This window comes from Cryptomeria japonica, chromosome 1 (genome assembly GCF_030272615.1).
Source record: "Cryptomeria japonica chromosome 1, Sugi_1.0, whole genome shotgun sequence".
NCBI classification, from domain to species: domain Eukaryota; kingdom Viridiplantae; phylum Streptophyta; class Pinopsida; order Cupressales; family Cupressaceae; genus Cryptomeria; species Cryptomeria japonica.
In genome coordinates, this window is record NC_081405.1 from 635,323,853 (window position 1) to 635,343,477 (window position 19,625).

Genomic DNA, 19,625 nt, shown 5'->3' on the forward strand with positions numbered 1-19,625 from the left:
GTTTTTCTAGCTTGCACGACAACGGATTTTCTGCCAAAATCAATGCAACGGTTTTCTGGGCATAGGTTTCTGAGACAAAATCGTGCAGGTCGTCTAGGCGTCTGTTCTTCGCACACCGTTTTTATTCTCTGTTCGCAATTTGTTATTCTCTATGCGTGTGTTTTGTGCACACGCCCTAAAACATTCACGGAGAATATTCAATTGTTATTTTTAGCTGTGTGTGTTTATTAATGGTCATTTAGTTGGTTGTTATATTTTTAGAGACTTCGTGATAGAACTGGGAATAACTGGGAGTTTCTATTTTTAGAGTTTGTTTTAGAGTCAGTTTAACTTCTGTGAACGGTTAGTCCCAATTTGGACAATCGCCTTGTAATTGCCTATAAAAGGCTTGTTATTCCTTTCAATAAAGTACGATGATTTTTATTTCATTCCTACCTTGAAAAATTTGACCGAGTCCTTTATAAATGCCAATATAGGTTAGGTTACCAAGTCTTCCACTGCAGTTTTGGCTCCCTTCCATTTTAGAGGCTATTATTGGGCAAGGTTTCAGCTATTGCAGTGGAAACAATCTCAGCTCCCATTCTACCTCTGCTAATCAACAAGTGGAATTGGATTTTAGGAGAAAGTAGTCTTCAAATGCCACAACCGTTTTGGCCTTGGCCATTTGTCTGTTGATTGAAAAGGCCTTAATCATGAGAATCTAGGTCATCCTTCTTGGGGGAGGAATGCTTAGCCTCTACATCACATTAATCAGGATGTTTCAGGTGATTTCTCTCCATCTCCTTCGAACTCAATCTCCCACTTGCTGCCTCCAACTTCTGCTTCACTTCAGCTTCCCCTCTGCTGCTCCAGACTTTTGTTTCATCTATTATTGATGTACTTTGCTTGCATGCCCTGCTCCCCCTAAGGTTGATAGAGTCCTTTAAACCCTTCATTGGATCCTATGGTTGCATCCTTTATGTCCATCCTTCAAATGGTTATACAGCCCTCATATCTTCCAGTTTGGGCTGCCCATCTGGACTTTTAGCAGTACTTGCCAGAATGTAATTCCTGCCCTTGAGGCAGATGTCCCAGAGGAGAAGGTTTAGACTACTGTTTCCTATAGGAAATCTTTATCTAGAAAGAAGGTTTCCACTCAATTGTTTTTAAGATTGCTTAAGAAAAACTGGTTTGCCAACAAGTCAAGAGCAGATTCATTCATTTCAGCAACTTGTAGCCCTTTAGACTTTTCTCGTTGTAGTTTCTCCTTTCTAAGGGAGCAGGCACAAATAGAATGCACATCTTACCAAGCAAAAAAACAAGAGGATGCAAAAGAAAAATTTCTTAAAACCCAGTAAGAGATTAAAGGCTTCAAAAACAATAAGAATAATACTGCACGGCCATCAAATGAAAATTATATGTAAGCTGTGTAATTGAAAAAAACAACAGACTAGGAGACCCAAACTCAAAGAGTAAACTCGGTGTTGAATGGTAAGGACAATTCCGTTATATTTTGACAAGCGTAAGCAATGGTATGGGAGCAAGAATGCAATACTAATTAAATTTTACAGAAGCTTTCACCACATGAAGTTTCCAAGTTAAATGCTTCCACTCTCAGTAGATATAAAACTTTAAAGCTTTATAAAAATTCCATTGCAATTTGCAATTAATCTCCAACATAATGAGAAATCCTTACTTCTAATCAAATTCGATGTTTCCGCAACATACATATATACAAATGTTCAAATTCAAAAAACCAACAAGAATTTCCATCCCTTTCCTGGGAAGCTAGGGTTCTTTTACGTACCTGATTAAGTGCATCCTGCATTGCTGAAACCTGAGAAGAGACAGCTTCAATTGAAGGAATGCTTGTGGTGCTGCTTGGCTCACCATCAGAAGAGCCCGCTGAAGTGAAAGGACTTACTGATGTTGATGAAGGACCTGACACTAAACAAGCTTTATTTTTTATCTTTTTACCCTTTCCCAGTGAAGGCGACTGTGATATTGATGGTAATAAGGTAGATTCAGAGGCCTTACCAGTCATCTCTGTGTTTCCTTGAATATTGTCTGAAGGCTGTTCTCTTTCCTTGAAAATTTCCCCATCACCACCACTTTGATTTTCTCTTATGTTTTGAACTTCTGCAGACAAAGAATCTGCCTGTCTTGCATTCTCACTACAGTTTTCTGAAGCTTGTGTAGCAAATACCTTCTCTTTTGTATCTATAAGAATAGATGTGTTTTCAACTTGTTTATACAAACCTAATTCCTCTGGCTGATGCAAGCTAGTAATAGCTGCATCTTTAGTTTCAGGTTTCATGTTCTCGTTCACCTTATTAACATTAGCATCTTCATGCTTGTTATCCCCTTTCTTTATTTCCTTCTTATCAAGAGATGGCATTGCTAAAGACATGAGCTGTGAAGGAGTTACAAGATGAGTTGGGTTGGAACTTATTTGGCTCTCAATGGAAATTGTAGTATTCATTGTGGTGGACGGTTGATTTTGACCTAGCTTTTCATCATCTTTCTTGAAACTGTCATCCACTTTACGATTTGTAGTAATTGTCTCAAAAGAAGTCATATCAGGTCGTGTTGTATATTCTTGGTCTCCAGCAGAAGAAACAGGTACTACCCCTTGCTCAATGGTTCTAGATGGACTTTTTGGTGGTTGTTGTCTTCCATGGAAACTCGGACTTAAAGGGACGGGAACTTGAGAAGATAAAGGTGCACTATCAGTACGAATAGCTGGAGGCATAGAGATACCATAAGTGGCATCCACACCAGACATAGCCAATGGGTCATGTATATTTGACGCATCCATATTACTGACCAAAACTGGGCTTCTACTCATCAGTGCCTTCTCAGTAACATTCAAGGCCCCTGGTGATTTGGCTTGAGGATCACTTGCAGTTGTATGAACTGCACTGTTACCATGAGATGGTTCTACAGGTGTAAATGCTGAAGAGGGGGATACTTCAAACATACGAGTGGTAGAAATTTCCTTCTCTGAAGCTACAAGTTCTACAGGTGGTGGCAGTGGCACACATAGAGACAAATCAAGGGCATATTGTTGAATCGCCTGGGGTTGGACACAGTAAACCTGAACTATCCCTTCACCATCAGCCGCATTGTCACTTGTAGCAGTAAGACTTAAAATAGGCATTGTTACAGAAAACTCTGCAAGATAATCCATCCTTGTAGCTGCAGGATTAGAACCAAAGTCCATGTGTACTGCATATATAGCATGCCTTTTTGCATTTGCCAGTAAAATCAGATTTGCCCGGGGTAGAACTAAAACTTGATTAAAAAAAGCATTTTCATGCCGTTCTGAAGAACTCTTAAGATCAAGAGTCTGGATACACTGCCACTTTTCTGAATCTGATGACATCAACATACTGTCTGAACTTGCAGAAACCCATAACTTCAGTTGTCGATTCAGAGGCCCCTGTAAAATGGCAGTGCACAGTGTACATTAGAAATAATACTAAACAAGAACTCAAAAGAAACAGAGGATAGTAAGAAAAACTTTCCAGACTAACTGTTAGCCAACCATCAATACAACAAATTAGCTATTGTCTTTAAGCCCATTTTGACATGCAATTCTATACAGAAGTTAAGTCATATTGCACGCCTGTTTAGAAATTGATTTTACAAAGCAGATTCTTACTGCTGTTAGAAGAACTATGTGATCAGACCGACGGGGTACTGTCAAAAATGCAACTGAGCTAACAGATTGGGCGTCATGAGGCTTGAATGTTGCAAGAGGAAGAATCTTCTTGTCTCCCCAAATTTGCACCTGAAGATAGAGACCAATCAAATAAATCAATATAAGCAGTTTAAAAGTGACTTTTAATAATACAAACACAATAGTATGGAGTCTGGACAAACAATCAAATTAGAAAATTCCATCTCCATAATAATTTAGATGTTTATAGGTTAGCATTTTCAGCCAAGTCTTCTTTACAGATGCTTGACCTCACCAACCAAGTACAGAAAACTGTCAACAATTTCAAAGTTTATCTACTTTTTCATGAGCATGGTAAAAAGATGTGAAGAGTGCAAAAGAAGATAATATCTCCAAGAAAAGCAGAGCCAATAAATATTGGAAAAAGAAAGCACTGATATGGTAGTCACCCTAAATCTATCAATTCAGTTGCTTAAATACCATTGAAGCTCTACTAGAGTTTAATATCTCCTACCCACCACACTCGGATTCTTTAATTTTTGTCTTCAGTCAAATAATGATCAAGACAATGCGAATTTCAGAATTTTCCCCAGTAACAATTTAGTTACCAAACAGGTTTAGATATACATCCCTCTTCATTTTGTCCAATTATATGGGATAGAAACAAAAATCAGTGGATTGTGTAATTAATCAGATAATACAGATTCTTTTTCTCATGATTATCGTTGATGTTTCCAAGGACATTCTTCAGATTCAGCTCAAAATTGTCACCTGATTTAGTGTCATACTAATGGCTGAAAACCACCGAAAATTGATGGATAAGTATACTAAGTCCCTTACCCAGAGGCTTTGAGCAACTGAAAAGATATTTGTGCTAGAATCCAACAAGGCTCAAAAACAACTACCACATTGATTCAATTTGCATCTTTCTGCTATATAATACCTACCAAGTATGATAAGTGGCAAAACTACTATTTAATACTACCAAGCATAGTTGAACTACTCGCGACTAGGCTCGACTCGCCAAGCCTCTGAAAAAAAAACTCAGCGAAAACTCGGGAAAAACTCGGCGAAAAACTCGGCAACATAAAAACATGCTTAATTTTAATAAAAAATGCATTTTTTTTGCAAAATTTAATGAGAAGATGCATCCAATGAGTCAATAAATGATAACACAAAAGAAACAAGCTGATTCTAGATATATTTAAATGCAAAGTGTCTACAAAATCGCATCCTCATGAGAAATGCTGATGGCTGGAAGCAAGATAGTAAATAGTTTTTGTAAAACCAATAGTAAATACAACTTCCTCTTCCTAGCTCTAGCTAAAACTAGTTTCAAACTTTCATCATATTTGAAATTTCATCATTCATACTCATAGTTTCAAACTTTCAACTCTAAAATGTATAATACCAGGATTTCTTCAATGCTAATTATGTTGTTATATGGAGCCTAATCAGACTCGGAGGTTAAATTTTCCCTACTTCCATCAGCATAGTTTCCCCCTATATTTTTCAACTGGGGTTTGGGGGCAGCGCCCCCAAGTTGGGATCAAGGGGCATCGTCGAAGGATCCTGAAATTTGACTAAGTGTGGAAAATTGAAGAATCCTCCAAAAACTAGATTTTGCATTATAACTCCTGGAGGTCCGAAACCACTCTCAAACATCCTGACAGTATACTTATACTTAAATGTTATATTCCATATATGAATCCTGACGGACAAACCAAAAAACTCGGCGATTACTTGAGGGCATAGTGGGCTCTCAACGTGGCCCTTCCAAGTGAGTTTCCCCCTTCTCAGCCCAAAACCATATCGAAAAACAAAAAATGCATGTATTTTTTGCCGTTTTCTGCTGTTATGCTAACGCAATAAAACTCGCCCAAAACTCGGCGAGTTTTTGGCAAAAACTCAGCTAGTTTTCCTGGCGAGTAGAAGTCATTACTATTCGCCAAGTCCAAAAACTCAGCGAGTTTTTGTCACTCGCCGAGTTTTCGGCGAGTGTGCCATCTATGGTAGTACCAAGTATGATAAGAGGCGAAACTGAAAGTTTTTTTATTATGATACAAATTCACAAAATCTGTAGAATTGTAACCGAAATTAATGAAATGTTTGTAATTTATTTTGGCTTGTCAAAATAAATGGTCAAAAGATTATTTATATTTGCAACTTTGCCCTTTTGTTAACATGGAAAGAAATAATCAAATAAAAAAGGTGAAGAGACAAAAGATTATTACTTGTGATCACATAACATAATGGCGTCTCTAAATACAACCCAGGCATTGCAGCCGTGGATTAACAAGGACCAACTTTTGCACACTAAGGTTAGAAGAATAAAAATGTAAGCACAAATAAGATGCTTTCAAACAGAGATCCATACTTTTATCAACAAATGTTGAGCAGAGTGTAATTTTCCCCACAATAATGATAGCCAATAAGAAATGAGCAAAATGAAACTTTAAAATCAAGTGTCCTGTATCGCAAAAGCTTGATAATTTCCCAATCTATTTAAACCTTTGAAAATCAAACATTTAACTTTACTATATGATGTTGTCGACTTGTCACTGATTCAATAAAAGAAACTGCAAGAATTCACACTCCAAAATAAGACTCGGTTCAACAAAATAAATTGAGTGGGGAAGGTCTACCCTTATGCATACAGAATCCTTGGGCATGTCCAAAATATACACATGACGCTCCTCTAAGTACTACTAACAAAGGTTGGTTTCCACAAATATTATCATTAATTATGTTACTAAATTGTCTTTCTTTCTTAACTGCATTGTCCTAAGTCAGCATAAACTGGAAATCCAAATTTCAGGGTATTTGATTACAAACAACAACAGTTATCACTGTAGTCACATAAATCTGTCCACTTAATTAAATGAATACTTAGTATTTATTTGATTATTTAACCATCAATTAATGAATTAATTAAATTAATATTTAATTAATTCATCTTAACCCTCTTCTCCTATTAATTAAATAAATTATTCAATTTATTTGATTTAATTCACTTAACCAAATTCAGACCATTAATTAAATAAATAAATCATATTTGTTTAATTAAATCTTCTCTCACATTTAAATAAATTAATATTTATTTAAATCCCCCAAAATCCCACCTCTCACATTTAAATAAATTAACATTTATTTAAATCACCTTTATCCTCTACCCACTTGTATTTTCCTACAAAAGCAAGTTGCACAATTATTTTAAATAAATAATTTATTTAAATCACCTTTATCCTCCACCCACTTGTATTTTCTTACAAAAGCAAGTTGCACAACTATTTTAAATAAATTATTTATTTAAAATCCTATTTATCCTCACTCAATTGAAACCTTTAATGGTTTCCCTTAAAGTATTCAAACTTGATGGCTTCCTTCTATAGTCTTCTTAAGACTTTAATGGTTTTCCTTAAAGTTTTCAAGCCTTTAATGGTTTCCCTCAAAGTCTTCAAGCATTTTAATGCTTTATCTTCATTTTTCTCATTTAAATAAATTACTATTTATTTGAATATTTATCCAAATGCAAATTACACCATTTAATTGAAATAAATGATTTTATTTTAATTGAAAATACCAAAATTTCTCCCACTTGCATTTTCCTACAAAATCCACTTGCATGCCTAAACCCCTTCTAGAATTTTCTAATCACTTCTAAATAACCTAACCCCTTCTCTAAACTTTGTCACATTCCTAAGCAAAAGGGAAGTCACTTCTCAAACCCTCAAAGTCTTTGATAACCATTAAAGGTTTTCAACCTTCAACCACTAAATGGCTCAAAGTCTTTGATAACCATTGAAGGTTTTCAACCTTCAACCACTTAATCCCCAAAGTCTCCCATAACCATTAATGGTTACCTCAAACCCTCCCACATGGTTAAAACATTTGTTTTGACTCAACCTCTACCCAACCCAAAGGTATCATCAGGCCATTAATGCTTTGACCATGATTATCTCTTAAACATTTGCACAAAGGTTTATCCATAGTTGAAAATCTCGGACTCGCCTCGGACTCGGCAAACCAAAATTTTGGACTCGGACTCGGACTCGTGAAAGACTCGCGAAAGACTCGGCAAAGACTCGGCAAAAAAAAAAAACCGTAGTTTTACAAAAAAACATAAAGAAATTAATGCATTTAGAGAACATAAGTGCCATAATTGAAACATTACACATGTCATATGATCTACAAAGTACAAACACGCAATATTTGAAATTTCATCATTCATGGCAGCATATTCAAGTTTCAAGTTTCAACTCTAAAATGTATAATACTATAATGGCAGCATAAGTATATAAATGTTCACAAAATTACATATAATGATATGTCCAAGTCCAACTGCAAATGTGAAAAACAGCAATGTGAATGAACAAACCAAAGAGAAGACTACATCTTCCTCTTTGTATTTTTCCTAATATAGCTCAATTTTTCAGGCCTTGAGCTAGAAGTAGTAGCAGTGGGTGTTGTGGTATCTAAATGGTGAGATGAGTCTTCTTCAAAGTCATAGTCCTCATCATCATCCTCATCTTCGTCCTCATCTTCATCCAATCTTGCTCCTTCTGCATCTTGTGCTGCTCCTCTCTCTATTTCTGCAATTTCTTCTTCGGTAAGGAGGACATCATCACCATCATTTTGTTCATTCATGGTCCAATCACCATATGGATCAATTTCATCCAAGTCAATGGCCTCATGTGAAACACCCTCCACCTGTCTAACTCGAAGGCGAAGGTTGTACCGAACAAATACTAGATCATTGAGCCGCTTTTGTGACAATCTATTTCTCTTCTTTGTGTGAATGCTTTCAAAGACACTCCAATTTCGTTCACACCCAGAAGCACTGCATGGCTGAGACAAAACACGGATAGCTATCTTTTGAAGATTAGGCGTGCCGGCACCATAATTCTCCCACCATAAATCTACAAAAAACATTTAGAAATATTAGAATTGAGAAAAAAATGTAACAATCAAGTTTGTAGGTTTTTTCTTGCACTGTTGAACTAAGTTACTAAATGTTTTACCTGGTTGTTGTTTTCCTCTCCTATCAATTGCTAGTTGTGATGAGAAGAGTCTCCCCTCTGCACTTTTGTAGATCTTGAACAATGGAATGAACATTTCCAAATTCAGAAATAGATACTAGATAGTCAAAGTGTCAAACTCAAATTCAATAATGAACATTTCCGAATTCATAAATAAAGATAGAGCAATTGCAAATGTCAAATCTCACCTCCAACTCATCAAGAACCTTGTCTCTCAACTCAGGATCAGGTGTCATCTTATCAATGCATGTAATAACACCTGCCATGACCTCCTCATCAGCCCTAAATGAATCAGAGAAGTAGAATTTCGGGTTCAAAAAGTAGGCGAAGGCATGTATCGGTTGGTGGAGTTGGTTTGTCCACCTACGATCAATGATGCGCCAAAAGATTTCACATTTTCTTGCATTTCCATGATAGTAATGTGAAATGGCCTCTTTGGCCCTATCCATGGCCTCATAAATGAAACCCATTGGCATGCCCTCTCCATCCACCATACGAAGAACCCTCACCAAAGGTTCTGTCACCTAAAAAAATTAAAACAAATTTTAAATTAATACAAAATCAACCCCTAAAAAATAAAATCAGCAAATAGACAAGATTGTATAAACTTTACTTTTGTGTTTGTTACTTACCGCAGTCAACTCCTCTCCATTTTTATTGAACCCATCATCAAAAACAATGGTCGCAATCTTCTCTGCTTCAGGTCTTTTGGAGTATGCAGACCCCAACCAAGCATCTGACACAAACATCTGCTTAAGATGAGGAATGGCACTAAGAATGCTCTGCAAAGTGATGAAGTGGCTAGCAAATCGTGTCACTCCAGGTCGCACAAGGTCCTTGCCATTTGTGTATTTTCTCATCAAAGCAAGCACCCAAGTATGGTTGTAGATGAATTTGGTGACACTTTTTGCATCTTCAACCACCTTCTTCACCCATCCAATCTTCCCAATGTCCTCTAGCACCAAGTCCAAGCAATGTGCAGCACAAGGACTCCATGTAATCGAAGGATGCCTTTGCATAAGCATTCTACCTGCAGATACATATGCAGCTGCGTTGTCCGTGATAATTTGGACAACATTCTCAACTCCAACTTCCCGAACCACACCATCCAACAAATTACACAAAGTCTCTGCATTTTTTATTTCATTTGAGGCATCAACAGACTTTATGAATACCATTGCACCATTTGAAGCCACCAAGAAGTTGAGAAGAGTCCTATTCCGTCCATCTGTCCATCCATCAGATAAAATGCTGCATCCTTTTCTCTTCCAATACCTTTTCTGATCATCAACCACACCTTCTGTATTTTTCACAGCTTTCTCTAGCAATGGCCCATTGAAGTCATAACCTGTTGGGGCCTTAAACCCCTTACCCGCCACTGTACATGCATTAACAAAACTTTCCCAATACACATTGTTTGCTGCATTGAAAGATAGATTATTGTAAAACCAAAAGTTTGAAGCTGCTATCCGTGCTTGTTCATGCTTCTCTTTATTCCATCCTGTACCTTCAAGTGAAGGTTGTGCACCTGGAACATTGCGTGGTACAAAAAAATTAGGGTCTGATCTAACAGGAGTGCCACTAGCCTCACCCTCATTGTCACCAAAAGATGAAAGTGACTGACGACCCCGACTATGACCAATGGGACCCGAAGTGGACAATGTGGGATTCATTGCAGCTGCTATGGCTTCTCTTGTTTTTTGCCTTTCTTCCTTATGCATATCATTCTCAGCAAGAATGGCCTTCATCTCTCTAATAATTTCAGGAGTTGATTTGGAGCATGCCTCCACACCATATCCAGGTATTTGTGCAAGGTGGTATTTTAATCTATTGATTCCACCAGTCATCCATCTTGTGCATTCGGTGCAAGTGACCTCCCCCTTTTTGCTTCCTGCAATCCCATATTTCCAAGCTTTATCTCTTTGTCTTCCTGACCTTGGGGTTGCCCTTGGAGTTGAACTTGCCATTGCTGATTTAACATGAAAAAAAAAAAATCAGCAGGGTTTTATGGAAAATCAACAAAAAAAATGACAATGAATCATTTGGGAAAAATAGCATTCAAAAACAAGAAAAAAAAAAGAGGAAATAACTTAGGAAAGAAAATAGAAAAAAATTTGGCAGCATATCCCCTTGTTTTTCAAGATTTTTTTCAGTTTCAAAACAATGAAATGATTCAAATGAAAAAAAAAAAGGAGGAGAAAAATCCTTACCTAGATCTCTCTTGCTGATTTTTCCTTCTTCCCTCTACTCCTCCAAACCCTTCTAACCTGCTCCAGCCAAAAAAAACCCAAATTGAAGTCAAAAAATGAAAAAAAAATTGGTTTTAAGCCCTACGGGCGCGTTTTTTCTGGGCCCGCGAGTCCCTGTGAAAGACTCGCGAGTCCGAGTGAAAGACTCGCGCGAGTCTTTGCGAAAGACTCGCGAGTCTTTCACAGGGACTCGCCTGGACTCGCCACGCGAGTCCTAGGCGAGTCGACTCGGCTCGCCAAAGGACTCGCGAATCCGTGGCGAGTCCGAGGCGAGTCAAAGAGTTTTAAAACTATGGGTTTATCCTTGGATTAACTCTTAATCCAGTGGGTAATCTTAATTTGGACTTGACCCTTAGCCTCTAGATAACCATGAGGTCTTCTCAGGCCTTTAATGCCTCCAACCTCTTCTCTCAACACAATCCTATGTTGACACTTTTCACCATTTTATTGGTGCCAATTGTGCACATAGATCCCCAACTTTCAAACTTGGCCCTTGATTAAACCATTCAATCTTAACCCTTCATTTCCCCATTTCTTCTATAAATAGAACCCTTCTCCTCAAGCAAAAAAAGAGAAGCATTAGAGTATTGTTGTTATACTGGTATTAGCATAGAGCTTTTTCATAGCATCACTATCTACACTTGCATAGCATTTGCTTATCATATTCAACTATCTTGAATCTCCATATGGCATCCATGGCTAGTGCTAAAAGCTGAGAGCTACACTCATTTGGGACTTGGAGAGGAGAGGAACAAGGGAGGAGCAACCGTGAGCATCTTGATTAGCTATTTTATTCTATGTTTATATGCTTTCTATTTCATGCTTAATATCTCTCTTGATATGCCTGTTTAGGATAATCTTTTGTTGCTAACACTAACGTTTGTTTCTTGTGCTCTTGTGTGTGTTGCCATCAAACAGATTTTCTAATCCTTTTTGCAGAGCATCAATCACAATCAATTTTTTTAGATAAAAAATGAAAAAACTTTGTTCACCTTGCCTTGACAGACAAAATATCGCCAGGGGTGGATTACAAAGAAATGTAGGAAGTGCCTGCCTATTTTTATCTTAGATCTTTCTACCAACTTTTCATGCTGCACATTTGATTGTACCTTATTATTTTTCTTTATCATGAACATATTTTTAACAATTAAATAGAACCCAAACTTGACCACAAATAAGATAAATTGTTAGAAAATTATTTTAAGGATATCAAAGAGTTCCGAGTACCACACTAGCATAGAGTTGAAAAGAGGCTTCTTCTCCAAGATCAAGCTCCAAAAAGGAAAAGCTGTCAATGTGCTTAAGGAAGAGCTAAGAACGAGATGAAAGATCAAGTTGGAAACATAAATGTCGCTATTAAAAGAATCAACAATTCAAATGGATATAGCAGTTTGTAGTTGTACACAACAGAATCAAATCAAGAAGTTTAGGCACTTCAATCATGAGGACCAGCAAGATGGCTCTATGCCTAAGACGCATCTCAGTTAAAAAGTACAGTGCAACAGTTCCCAAAGCACCATGCTCCAATCACTGAAATATCACCTGACGCTGTCAAAAAGCATACTAGATAGCTTCATTTGCATGTAGTCTTGCATTGGCATGTGTTTCACTATTCTATCAATAATTAAATCATTATCACCAGGTGTTTTGAATCCAAGTCTGTTGGATATTTGTAGCAGTTGACATCAAAATAAAATAAAGAGGTTGAGGTATTTCAATCGTGAGTGCAAGAAAGGTATCATTCCAATCCCTGACAAGTAGCTACATAAAACGTACAAGGCAGGTATACATTGCTTTAAACGATAGCCTTCTAAATTGTGCCTGAAGTTGTTTACAAGTGTCGGTGTTGATTGTAACTAGGGTATAGGGGTTCGGATTGCCTTAAGGCAACATCCGAACTCCTTTAGGACCAGGTCCTACCCTAATGTGGCCCCATCCTAAATCCACGCTAAAAACACATCAATTAAATATTGCACCAAATAACATTAGCACCTAAAATATAAGGAGGCCGACTTCAAGAAAGGGCCGACCTTAATAAAGTAAAGAGGCATATAAATAAAGATCATTTTGCAAGCCAACATCATCAAGTTCAAATTAAATCAGAATGCAAATTAGCTCTGCTGTGCGAACCTAAGGAAGAGGGCAAATTATTCAGTTTGGTGTAATATTGTCCAAGGGGACATAGCATATCTTGAGGCAAGTCATTGAAGCATACAAGGACAGATCTGATATCTCAAGATTAGATTCGAGCTAAGTATTGTACTGTTATTTAGAAGAGAATATATAATCCGACCTGTGGGTCTTTCATGCTGGGTTTTTCCTCCTTGGAGGTTTTCCCAGGGTATGCTTGTTTGCCTTCTATCATATTTCTGATTTATGTTGTCTTACTAAGTTCTGCAAATCTGATTACAATCTAGGGCACAATTTAATGCATGTTGGTTCACTAAACTACAGCAAATCTAATACAAACCAGGGCATAATTTAATAAGATAAATCTGATTATCATACCTAGGGTTTAAATTAACATGGTATCAGAGCTCTAGGTGTTACTAACTTCTGATTTTAGCAGATCAATTGTTGCATATAGCTGTTGTTTGTGTTCAAATTAAAGATGTCAGGTTTAAAAGCTGAAGATAGGCTTGAGGGAGCCATTGACTTTGCTGCTTGGAAAGTTCGTATTTTGTTGATCCTTGAAGAAAATGACCTACTGAAATTTGTAGAAGAAGAAAGGCTGTCTCCTCCAGAAGATGCTGAAGAGCTGAAACTATTCAATAAAGATTCCCTCAAGGCTAGAAGGATCATAATTGAGTCCGTCAAGAATCATCTTGTCACTATAATATCAAAGTTTACATCTGCCAGAGAAATGATCAAACACTTGGAAGGGATCTATGAAGTCAACAATCTCAGCAAGGCTCTTGCCCTAAGACAGCAACTTCTACACATAAAAATGAAAGAAGAAGATTCAATCATAGCCTACTTCGTGAAGATCAATGAACTAAAGGACAAGCTAAGCACTCTTGATTGCCAAATCTCAGATAAAGACCTTGTTATGATTGCATTAAATGGCCTACCAGATGAATGGGAACCATTCATTCGTAGCATTGGTGGAAGAGCTGATCGTCCCAACTTTGAGCATCTTCAATCTGATTGCATCGAAGAGGAATCTCGAATTGAGGTAAGAGGAAAACTCAAAAACTCTCTCAAAGATAATCATGTTCTCTTATCTAAATCTAGGAAAGGTGGTCATTGGAAGAAAGAAAAGAGAAGCAAAGATTTTAGATCCTCCTCCTATGAATTAAAGAAAAAGTCAAGAGATTCCTCTCACATTCATTGCTTCAGATGTGATAAGTATGGTCACTATGCCAGAGATTGTCAAAATGACCCAAAGGAAAGGGAAGCTAACTTAAATGAAGTTGTCGAACAAAGTGAAGACTACCTTCTTATCTCTGCTCTTTCCAGCAATATTCCTACGGACAGCAATACGTGGATACTTGACAGTGGTGCCTCCAGACACATCTCAGGATTTCGTGAGCATCTCTCAGATCTGATTGAAAAGGACACCAATCTTCATGTAGTAATCGATGACGATGCTCGATACTCGGTAAAAGGTTCTGGCACTACCTCTTTAAAACTAGATTCTGGTATTTCCTTACAACTCTGTGATATTCTATTTGTACCTGGTATTAAAAGAAATCTTATTTCCATTTCGGCTTTAGAAGATAAGGGTTTGCAAATAGCATTTTCTAAAGAGAAAGTACTCGCTTGGTCTAAGAAATCTAACTTCAAATCTGCTCGTATTATTGGAAATAGATGTGATAGTTTATATAAGCTTGCAGCTAATCCAATTCAAGCTCTCATTCATGAGACCCCTGAATCATGCGAGCTATGGCATAGAAGATTGGGTCATCTCCACTTTCAAGCTCTTCCCACTCTCGATAAAATGGTCAAAGGTATGCCTAATCTCAGTTTATCTCATGATGATGCTTGTAAAGGTTGTGCAACGGGTAAGAATGTAAAGAATCCCTTTCATAAAAGTGATAGTAGGGCTAAAGAAAAGTTAGAGCTTATTCATTCAGATTTATGTGGTCCTATGTCAGTAGCATCTCCTAGCGGTTTCCTATATTATGTTATCTTCATAGATGATTTCTCTAGGAAAACATGGATCTATTTTCTTAAAACTAAAGAGTCTGAAGAAGTCCTAAACAAATTTAAAGAATTCAAAGCCTTAGTTGAAAATACTACAGGAAATCGAATTAAATGTTTGAGGTCTGACAATGAGGTGAATACACCTCAGGTAGCTTCTATGACTTTTGTGTTAAAGCAGGAATTAAGAGGGAGTTCTGTGTTCCCTACAACCCTCAGCAAAATGGAGTTGCTGAAAGAAAGAACAGGACCATTGTTGAAGCTACAAGAGCCATGATACATGATTAGGACTTGCAACCTTTTCTATGGGCTGAAGCATCCAAAACCGCAGTTTATATTCAAAATAGATGTCCTCATCGAGTCCTAAAGGATGTGACACCTGAAGAAGCCTTTTCAGGAATCAAACCAGACATCAGTCACCTAAGGATATTCGGAAGCCCTGTGTATGTTCATGTGCCTAAAGAAAAACGAACCAAGCTAGATCCATCTGGAAAGAAAGGCATCCTAGTAGGATACAGCGAATCTTCCAAAGCCTTCAGGATCTACATTTCAGGTCAAAGGTATGTTGAGGTAAGTAGAGATGTAACTTTTGAAGAAGATATTGCTTTCAAAAGATCTAAAGGTTCATTAATCAACAATGATGATATGGTAATGGAAAAACAAGATTCAATTGTTGATGCTAACCCTGAGTTACAGGAGGAGTCTACTGATCTTCTAGATCAGGAAGTTCAGAATGACTCATCAGAACCCATGCAATCTACCGATATACCTCAGGATATTGTGGTCTGCAAGAAGAGACCACTTTGGATTAGAAATACAATTCAAGATGCTGAAGGGTTTGCTGCTCCCAGAGGAACATTCAGAAATAGCAAGAGTGTCCAAAATCACGCCAACTACATTTCTATGATGTGCAATATAATTGAGTCTGAACCCCACAATATCGAAGAAGCTATGTCCCATCATGCTTGGAAATTAGCCATGGATGAAGAGTATGGGTCTATCATCAAGAATGATGTCTGGGACATTGTACCCAGACCCAAAGGTAAGTCTGTCGTTTCCTCTAAATGGTTGTTTAAAATTAAACATAATGCTGATGGTAGTATTGAAAAATATAAAGCTAGGTTTGTAGCTCGTGGTTTTTCTCAAAAGGAAGGAATAGATTATGAATAAACCTTTGCCCCTGTTGCTAGATATACCTCTATTAGGTCTATAATAGCTATTGCTGCAGCCAAAGGTTGGGAGCTGCATCAAATGGACGTTAAGACAGCCTTCCTTAATGGTGTCATTGAGGAGGAAGTCTATATTGAGCAACCAGAAAGTTATGTAATCCATAAAAGAGATTCTCATGTTTGCAGGTTGAAGAAAGCCTTATATGGGCTCAAACAAGCTCCTCGCGCTTGGTATGAAAGAATTGATAAGTACTTACTAAGTTTAGGGTTTTCCAAGAATGATGTTGATGCTAACATTTACTTGAAAATTTATAATGATGAGATGCTTATTTTAGTTTTGTATGTAGATGATATATTTCTCATGGGTGAAAATAAATTAATCATAAGATGTAAAAAGGAATTAGCCTCAGAATTTGAAATGAAGGATTTAGGTCTAATGCACTACTTCCTAGGGTTAGAAGTATGGCAAAGAGCTAATGAAATCTTTCTAAGTCAGGGAAAATACACTATTGATATTTTGAAAAGATTTAGAATGATAGACTGTAAACCTATGCGTACTCCTATGGAATCTAACTTAAAGAAATTAAGTGTTTCTGCAGCTAACTCGGATTTTGCAGATCCTTCTGAGTACAGGCAATAGATTGGCTCCCTGATGTACCTAGTCAATACTAGGCCAGATATCTGTTATGCTGTGAATGCTCTCAGTCAGTTCATGAGCTCACCTAAACATGTTCACCTGGTTGCTGCCAAGCACATTCTAAGATACCTACGTGGCACGATTGGTTATGGGCTGAAGTATTCACTTAATACCCCAATCCTCTTGAAAGGTTACTCAGATTCAGATTGGGCAGGAAGTGTCAAGGACAGAAAAAGCACTTCAGGCATCTGCTTCAACTTGGGCTCCGCAGTGATCTCTTGGGCATGCAAAAAGCAATCTTTGGTAGCATTAAGCACTGCAGAAGTTGAGTACATTGCCGCATTTGTTGCATGCAGAGAAGCAATGTGGCTTCGTAAGCTCCTTGTTGGATTATTTGGTCAAGTCAATGATCCTACCACCATTCATTGTGATAATCAAAGCTATATAAAGATGTCAGTAAATCTTGTATTTCATGATCGGTCCAAACATGTGGAAACTCACTATCATTACATTCGGGATATGGTGCAGAGAGGCGCTATTCATCTAAAGTACATTAGCACAGATGAACAGATTGCTGACATCCTCACCAAACCTTTATCCAGAGTGAAGTTCGAGTACTTCAGAGATAGACTTGGTGTCATGGAAAACGGAACCCTGATTGAGAGGGAGCTTCAATCTCAGTGACTATTGGTAGCACTTTAAATCATTCTTTGCTTGTGTGCAAGAATGAATTTCATCCAATCTATGCTTGTGTGCTAGATGGATAGTTGTAATAATGTAAAGACCCACTGATGTATTACACTTTCTATGCTTGTGTGCTAGAACCATCCTATGCTTGTGTGCTAGGTGGAAGATGTAATTCTATGCTTGTGTGCTAGATCCATTCTATGCTTGTGTGCTAGATGGAACGTAAAAGGTTCAGATTATGTATTCTCCTCCTCCCCAGTTAAGAGGGAGTGTTGATTGTAACTAGGGTATAGAGGTTCGGATTGCCTTAAGGCAACATCCGAACTCCTTTAGCACCGGGTCCTACCCTAATGTGGCCCCATCCTAAATCCATGCTAAAAACACATCAATTAAATATTGCACCAAATAACATTAGCGCCTAAAATATAAGGAGGCCGACTTCAAGAAAGGGCCGACCTTAATAAAGTAAAGAGGCATATAAATAAAGATCATTTTGCAAGCCAACATCATCAAGTTCAAATTAAATCAGAATGCAAATTAGCTCTGTTGTGCGAACCTAAGGAAGAGGGCAAATTATTCAGTTTGGTGTAATATTGTCCAAGGGGACATAGCATATCTTGAGGCAAGTCATTGAAGCATACAAGGACAGATCTCATATCTGAAGATCATATTCGAGCTAAGTATCGTACTGTTATTTAGAGGAGAATATATAATCTGACCTGTGGGTCTTTCATGTTGGGTTTTTCCTCCTTGGAGGTTTTCCCAGGGTATGCTTGTTTGTCTTCTATCATATTTCTGATTTATGTTGTCTTACTAAGTTCTGCAAATCTGATTACAATCTAGGGCACAATTTAATGCATGTTGGTTCACTAAACTACTGCAAATCTAATACAAACCAGGGCATAAGTTAATAAGATAAATCTGATTATCATACCTAGGGTTTAAATTAACAGTTGGAACTTGGAATAATGTATTGTTTCTTTAATGGTCATCTAGTTGTCTAGTTTGCTTAGGCAGTTTCTATTTCTAGTTTCAATTCACGATTTTTTCTTTTAGAAACATCGTTTGTGTAAATCTATTTAAGGAGACTTCGTCTCCATTGTTTAATACAACATCGAATATTGTAATATGGTATCAGAGCAAGTCAATGGGGTTCTTTATTATTTGGAGAATTTTTTAATAAAATTCATGGAGCCACTACTTGGAATTCGATGGTGCTTTTTTCAAAGGGCCTGCTAAAGGAGGGTTTCTGGGAATCGCAAGCTAGGGATTTGGCAGCGATTTTTGGTGTTTTGGCGCACGATTTTCGCGACCTGTGTTCTCTTCTTGCACACAGTTCTGCCCCTCCTGCTTCGTGTACAGGCGCTGGTATTTTTTCCGTGAGATTTCTGTGCGCCATTTTTTTTTTGGTGGGGATTTTCTGGGTTTTTTGTCGTGGTCTGCAGTCACCATTTTCTGCACGCGATTCTATTCATGTTTGTTTTCCGAGCGCGATTTTCTAGTCATCGTGATTTTTTTTGGCGCAGTTTTTGTGCAACGGATTTAATCCGCGTAATTGTTTCTCCTACGCGCGTGTTTTCTTTTTGGGGCCTGCATGTGAAGGGTTTTTGGTGCAATTTTCGGGTTTTGCCGGCATGATTTTCGCCGCGGCATCTATGTTCTTTGTGCAATTTTGCGTTTCGTCTTTTGGCGCCATTGTTCATGGGTATTTTCGCTGTGTTCGCAAATTTTTTTGAGAAAATTTTTTTGTGCCCAAAGATCATGATTCTGGATTTTAATAATCTTTTCCACAAAAATTATTCATGGATTTTAATCATTTTTTCCTTCAAAAAAATTAATTATTTTTGGGTTTTAATAATTTCGCTTCAAAAATTATTGGTGGGTTTTGTGCAATTTTTTGCCTTAAAAATCGTTTTGTAAAAGGGTTTTACCATTTTTCCTAAAAAACGTAGTTTTGTATTTTGATATGTGTCTCGGATTTTGTGTCTTGGGTTTTGATTGATTTTTCACCTCAAAAATCATGTTGGGTTTTGATCGATT

General features: G+C 37.4%; 2 protein-coding genes across 5 annotated transcripts in view; both read right to left on the reverse strand.

Moving 5' to 3' along the window:
• LOC131042443 (enhancer of mRNA-decapping protein 4) overlaps positions 1-19,625 on the reverse strand; it is an 81,494-nt gene that overhangs the window by 24,910 nt on the left and 36,959 nt on the right. The window contains exons 5-7 of one of the 3 annotated variants that reach the window (XM_057975719.2): positions 3,644-3,772; positions 2,017-3,421; positions 1,787-1,920 (exon numbers count right to left, since the gene is read on the reverse strand). In XM_057975719.2, the coding sequence (XP_057831702.2) occupies positions 1,787-1,920; positions 2,017-3,421; positions 3,644-3,772 (1,668 nt within the window). Of the gene's footprint in view, positions 1-1,786; positions 3,422-3,643; positions 3,773-19,625 lie in introns of all 3 variants that reach the window. The other 2 variants (XM_057975718.2, XM_057975717.2) reach the window with 2 other exon arrangements.
• Positions 7,655-11,003, reverse strand: LOC131049087 (uncharacterized). Of its 2 annotated transcripts, XM_059220390.1 has the most exons (5): positions 10,911-11,003; positions 9,333-10,669; positions 8,889-9,224; positions 8,683-8,755; positions 7,655-8,580 (listed from the first exon to the last, which is right to left on the reverse strand). In XM_059220390.1, the coding sequence occupies exons 2-5, from the start codon at positions 10,665-10,667 to the stop codon at positions 8,051-8,053; spliced, it is 2,274 nt and encodes a 757-aa protein (XP_059076373.1). In that variant the 5' UTR covers positions 10,668-10,669; positions 10,911-11,003; the 3' UTR covers positions 7,655-8,050. The 2 variants fall into 2 exon arrangements, with proteins under 2 accessions (XP_059076373.1, XP_059076369.1); XM_059220386.1 differs by lacking the exon at positions 10,911-11,003 and having other exon boundaries at positions 9,333-10,885.

What these genes read in the sequence shown, in the direction of transcription:
- LOC131049087 (XM_059220390.1), bottom strand. Translation starts at nt 10,667, where the DNA reads ATGGCAAGTTCAACTCCAAGGGCAACCCCAAGGTCAGGAAGACAAAGA. An exon ending in ATGGAGAGGAGTTGACTGCG is followed by an intron (nt 9,225 to 9,332) that starts GTAAGTAACAAA and finishes TAATTTTTTTAG; the next exon opens with GTGACAGAACCTTTGGTGAG. An exon ending in GAGAGGAAAACAACAACCAG is followed by an intron (nt 8,581 to 8,682) that starts GTAAAACATTTA and finishes TGTTTTTTGTAG; the next exon opens with ATTTATGGTGGGAGAATTAT.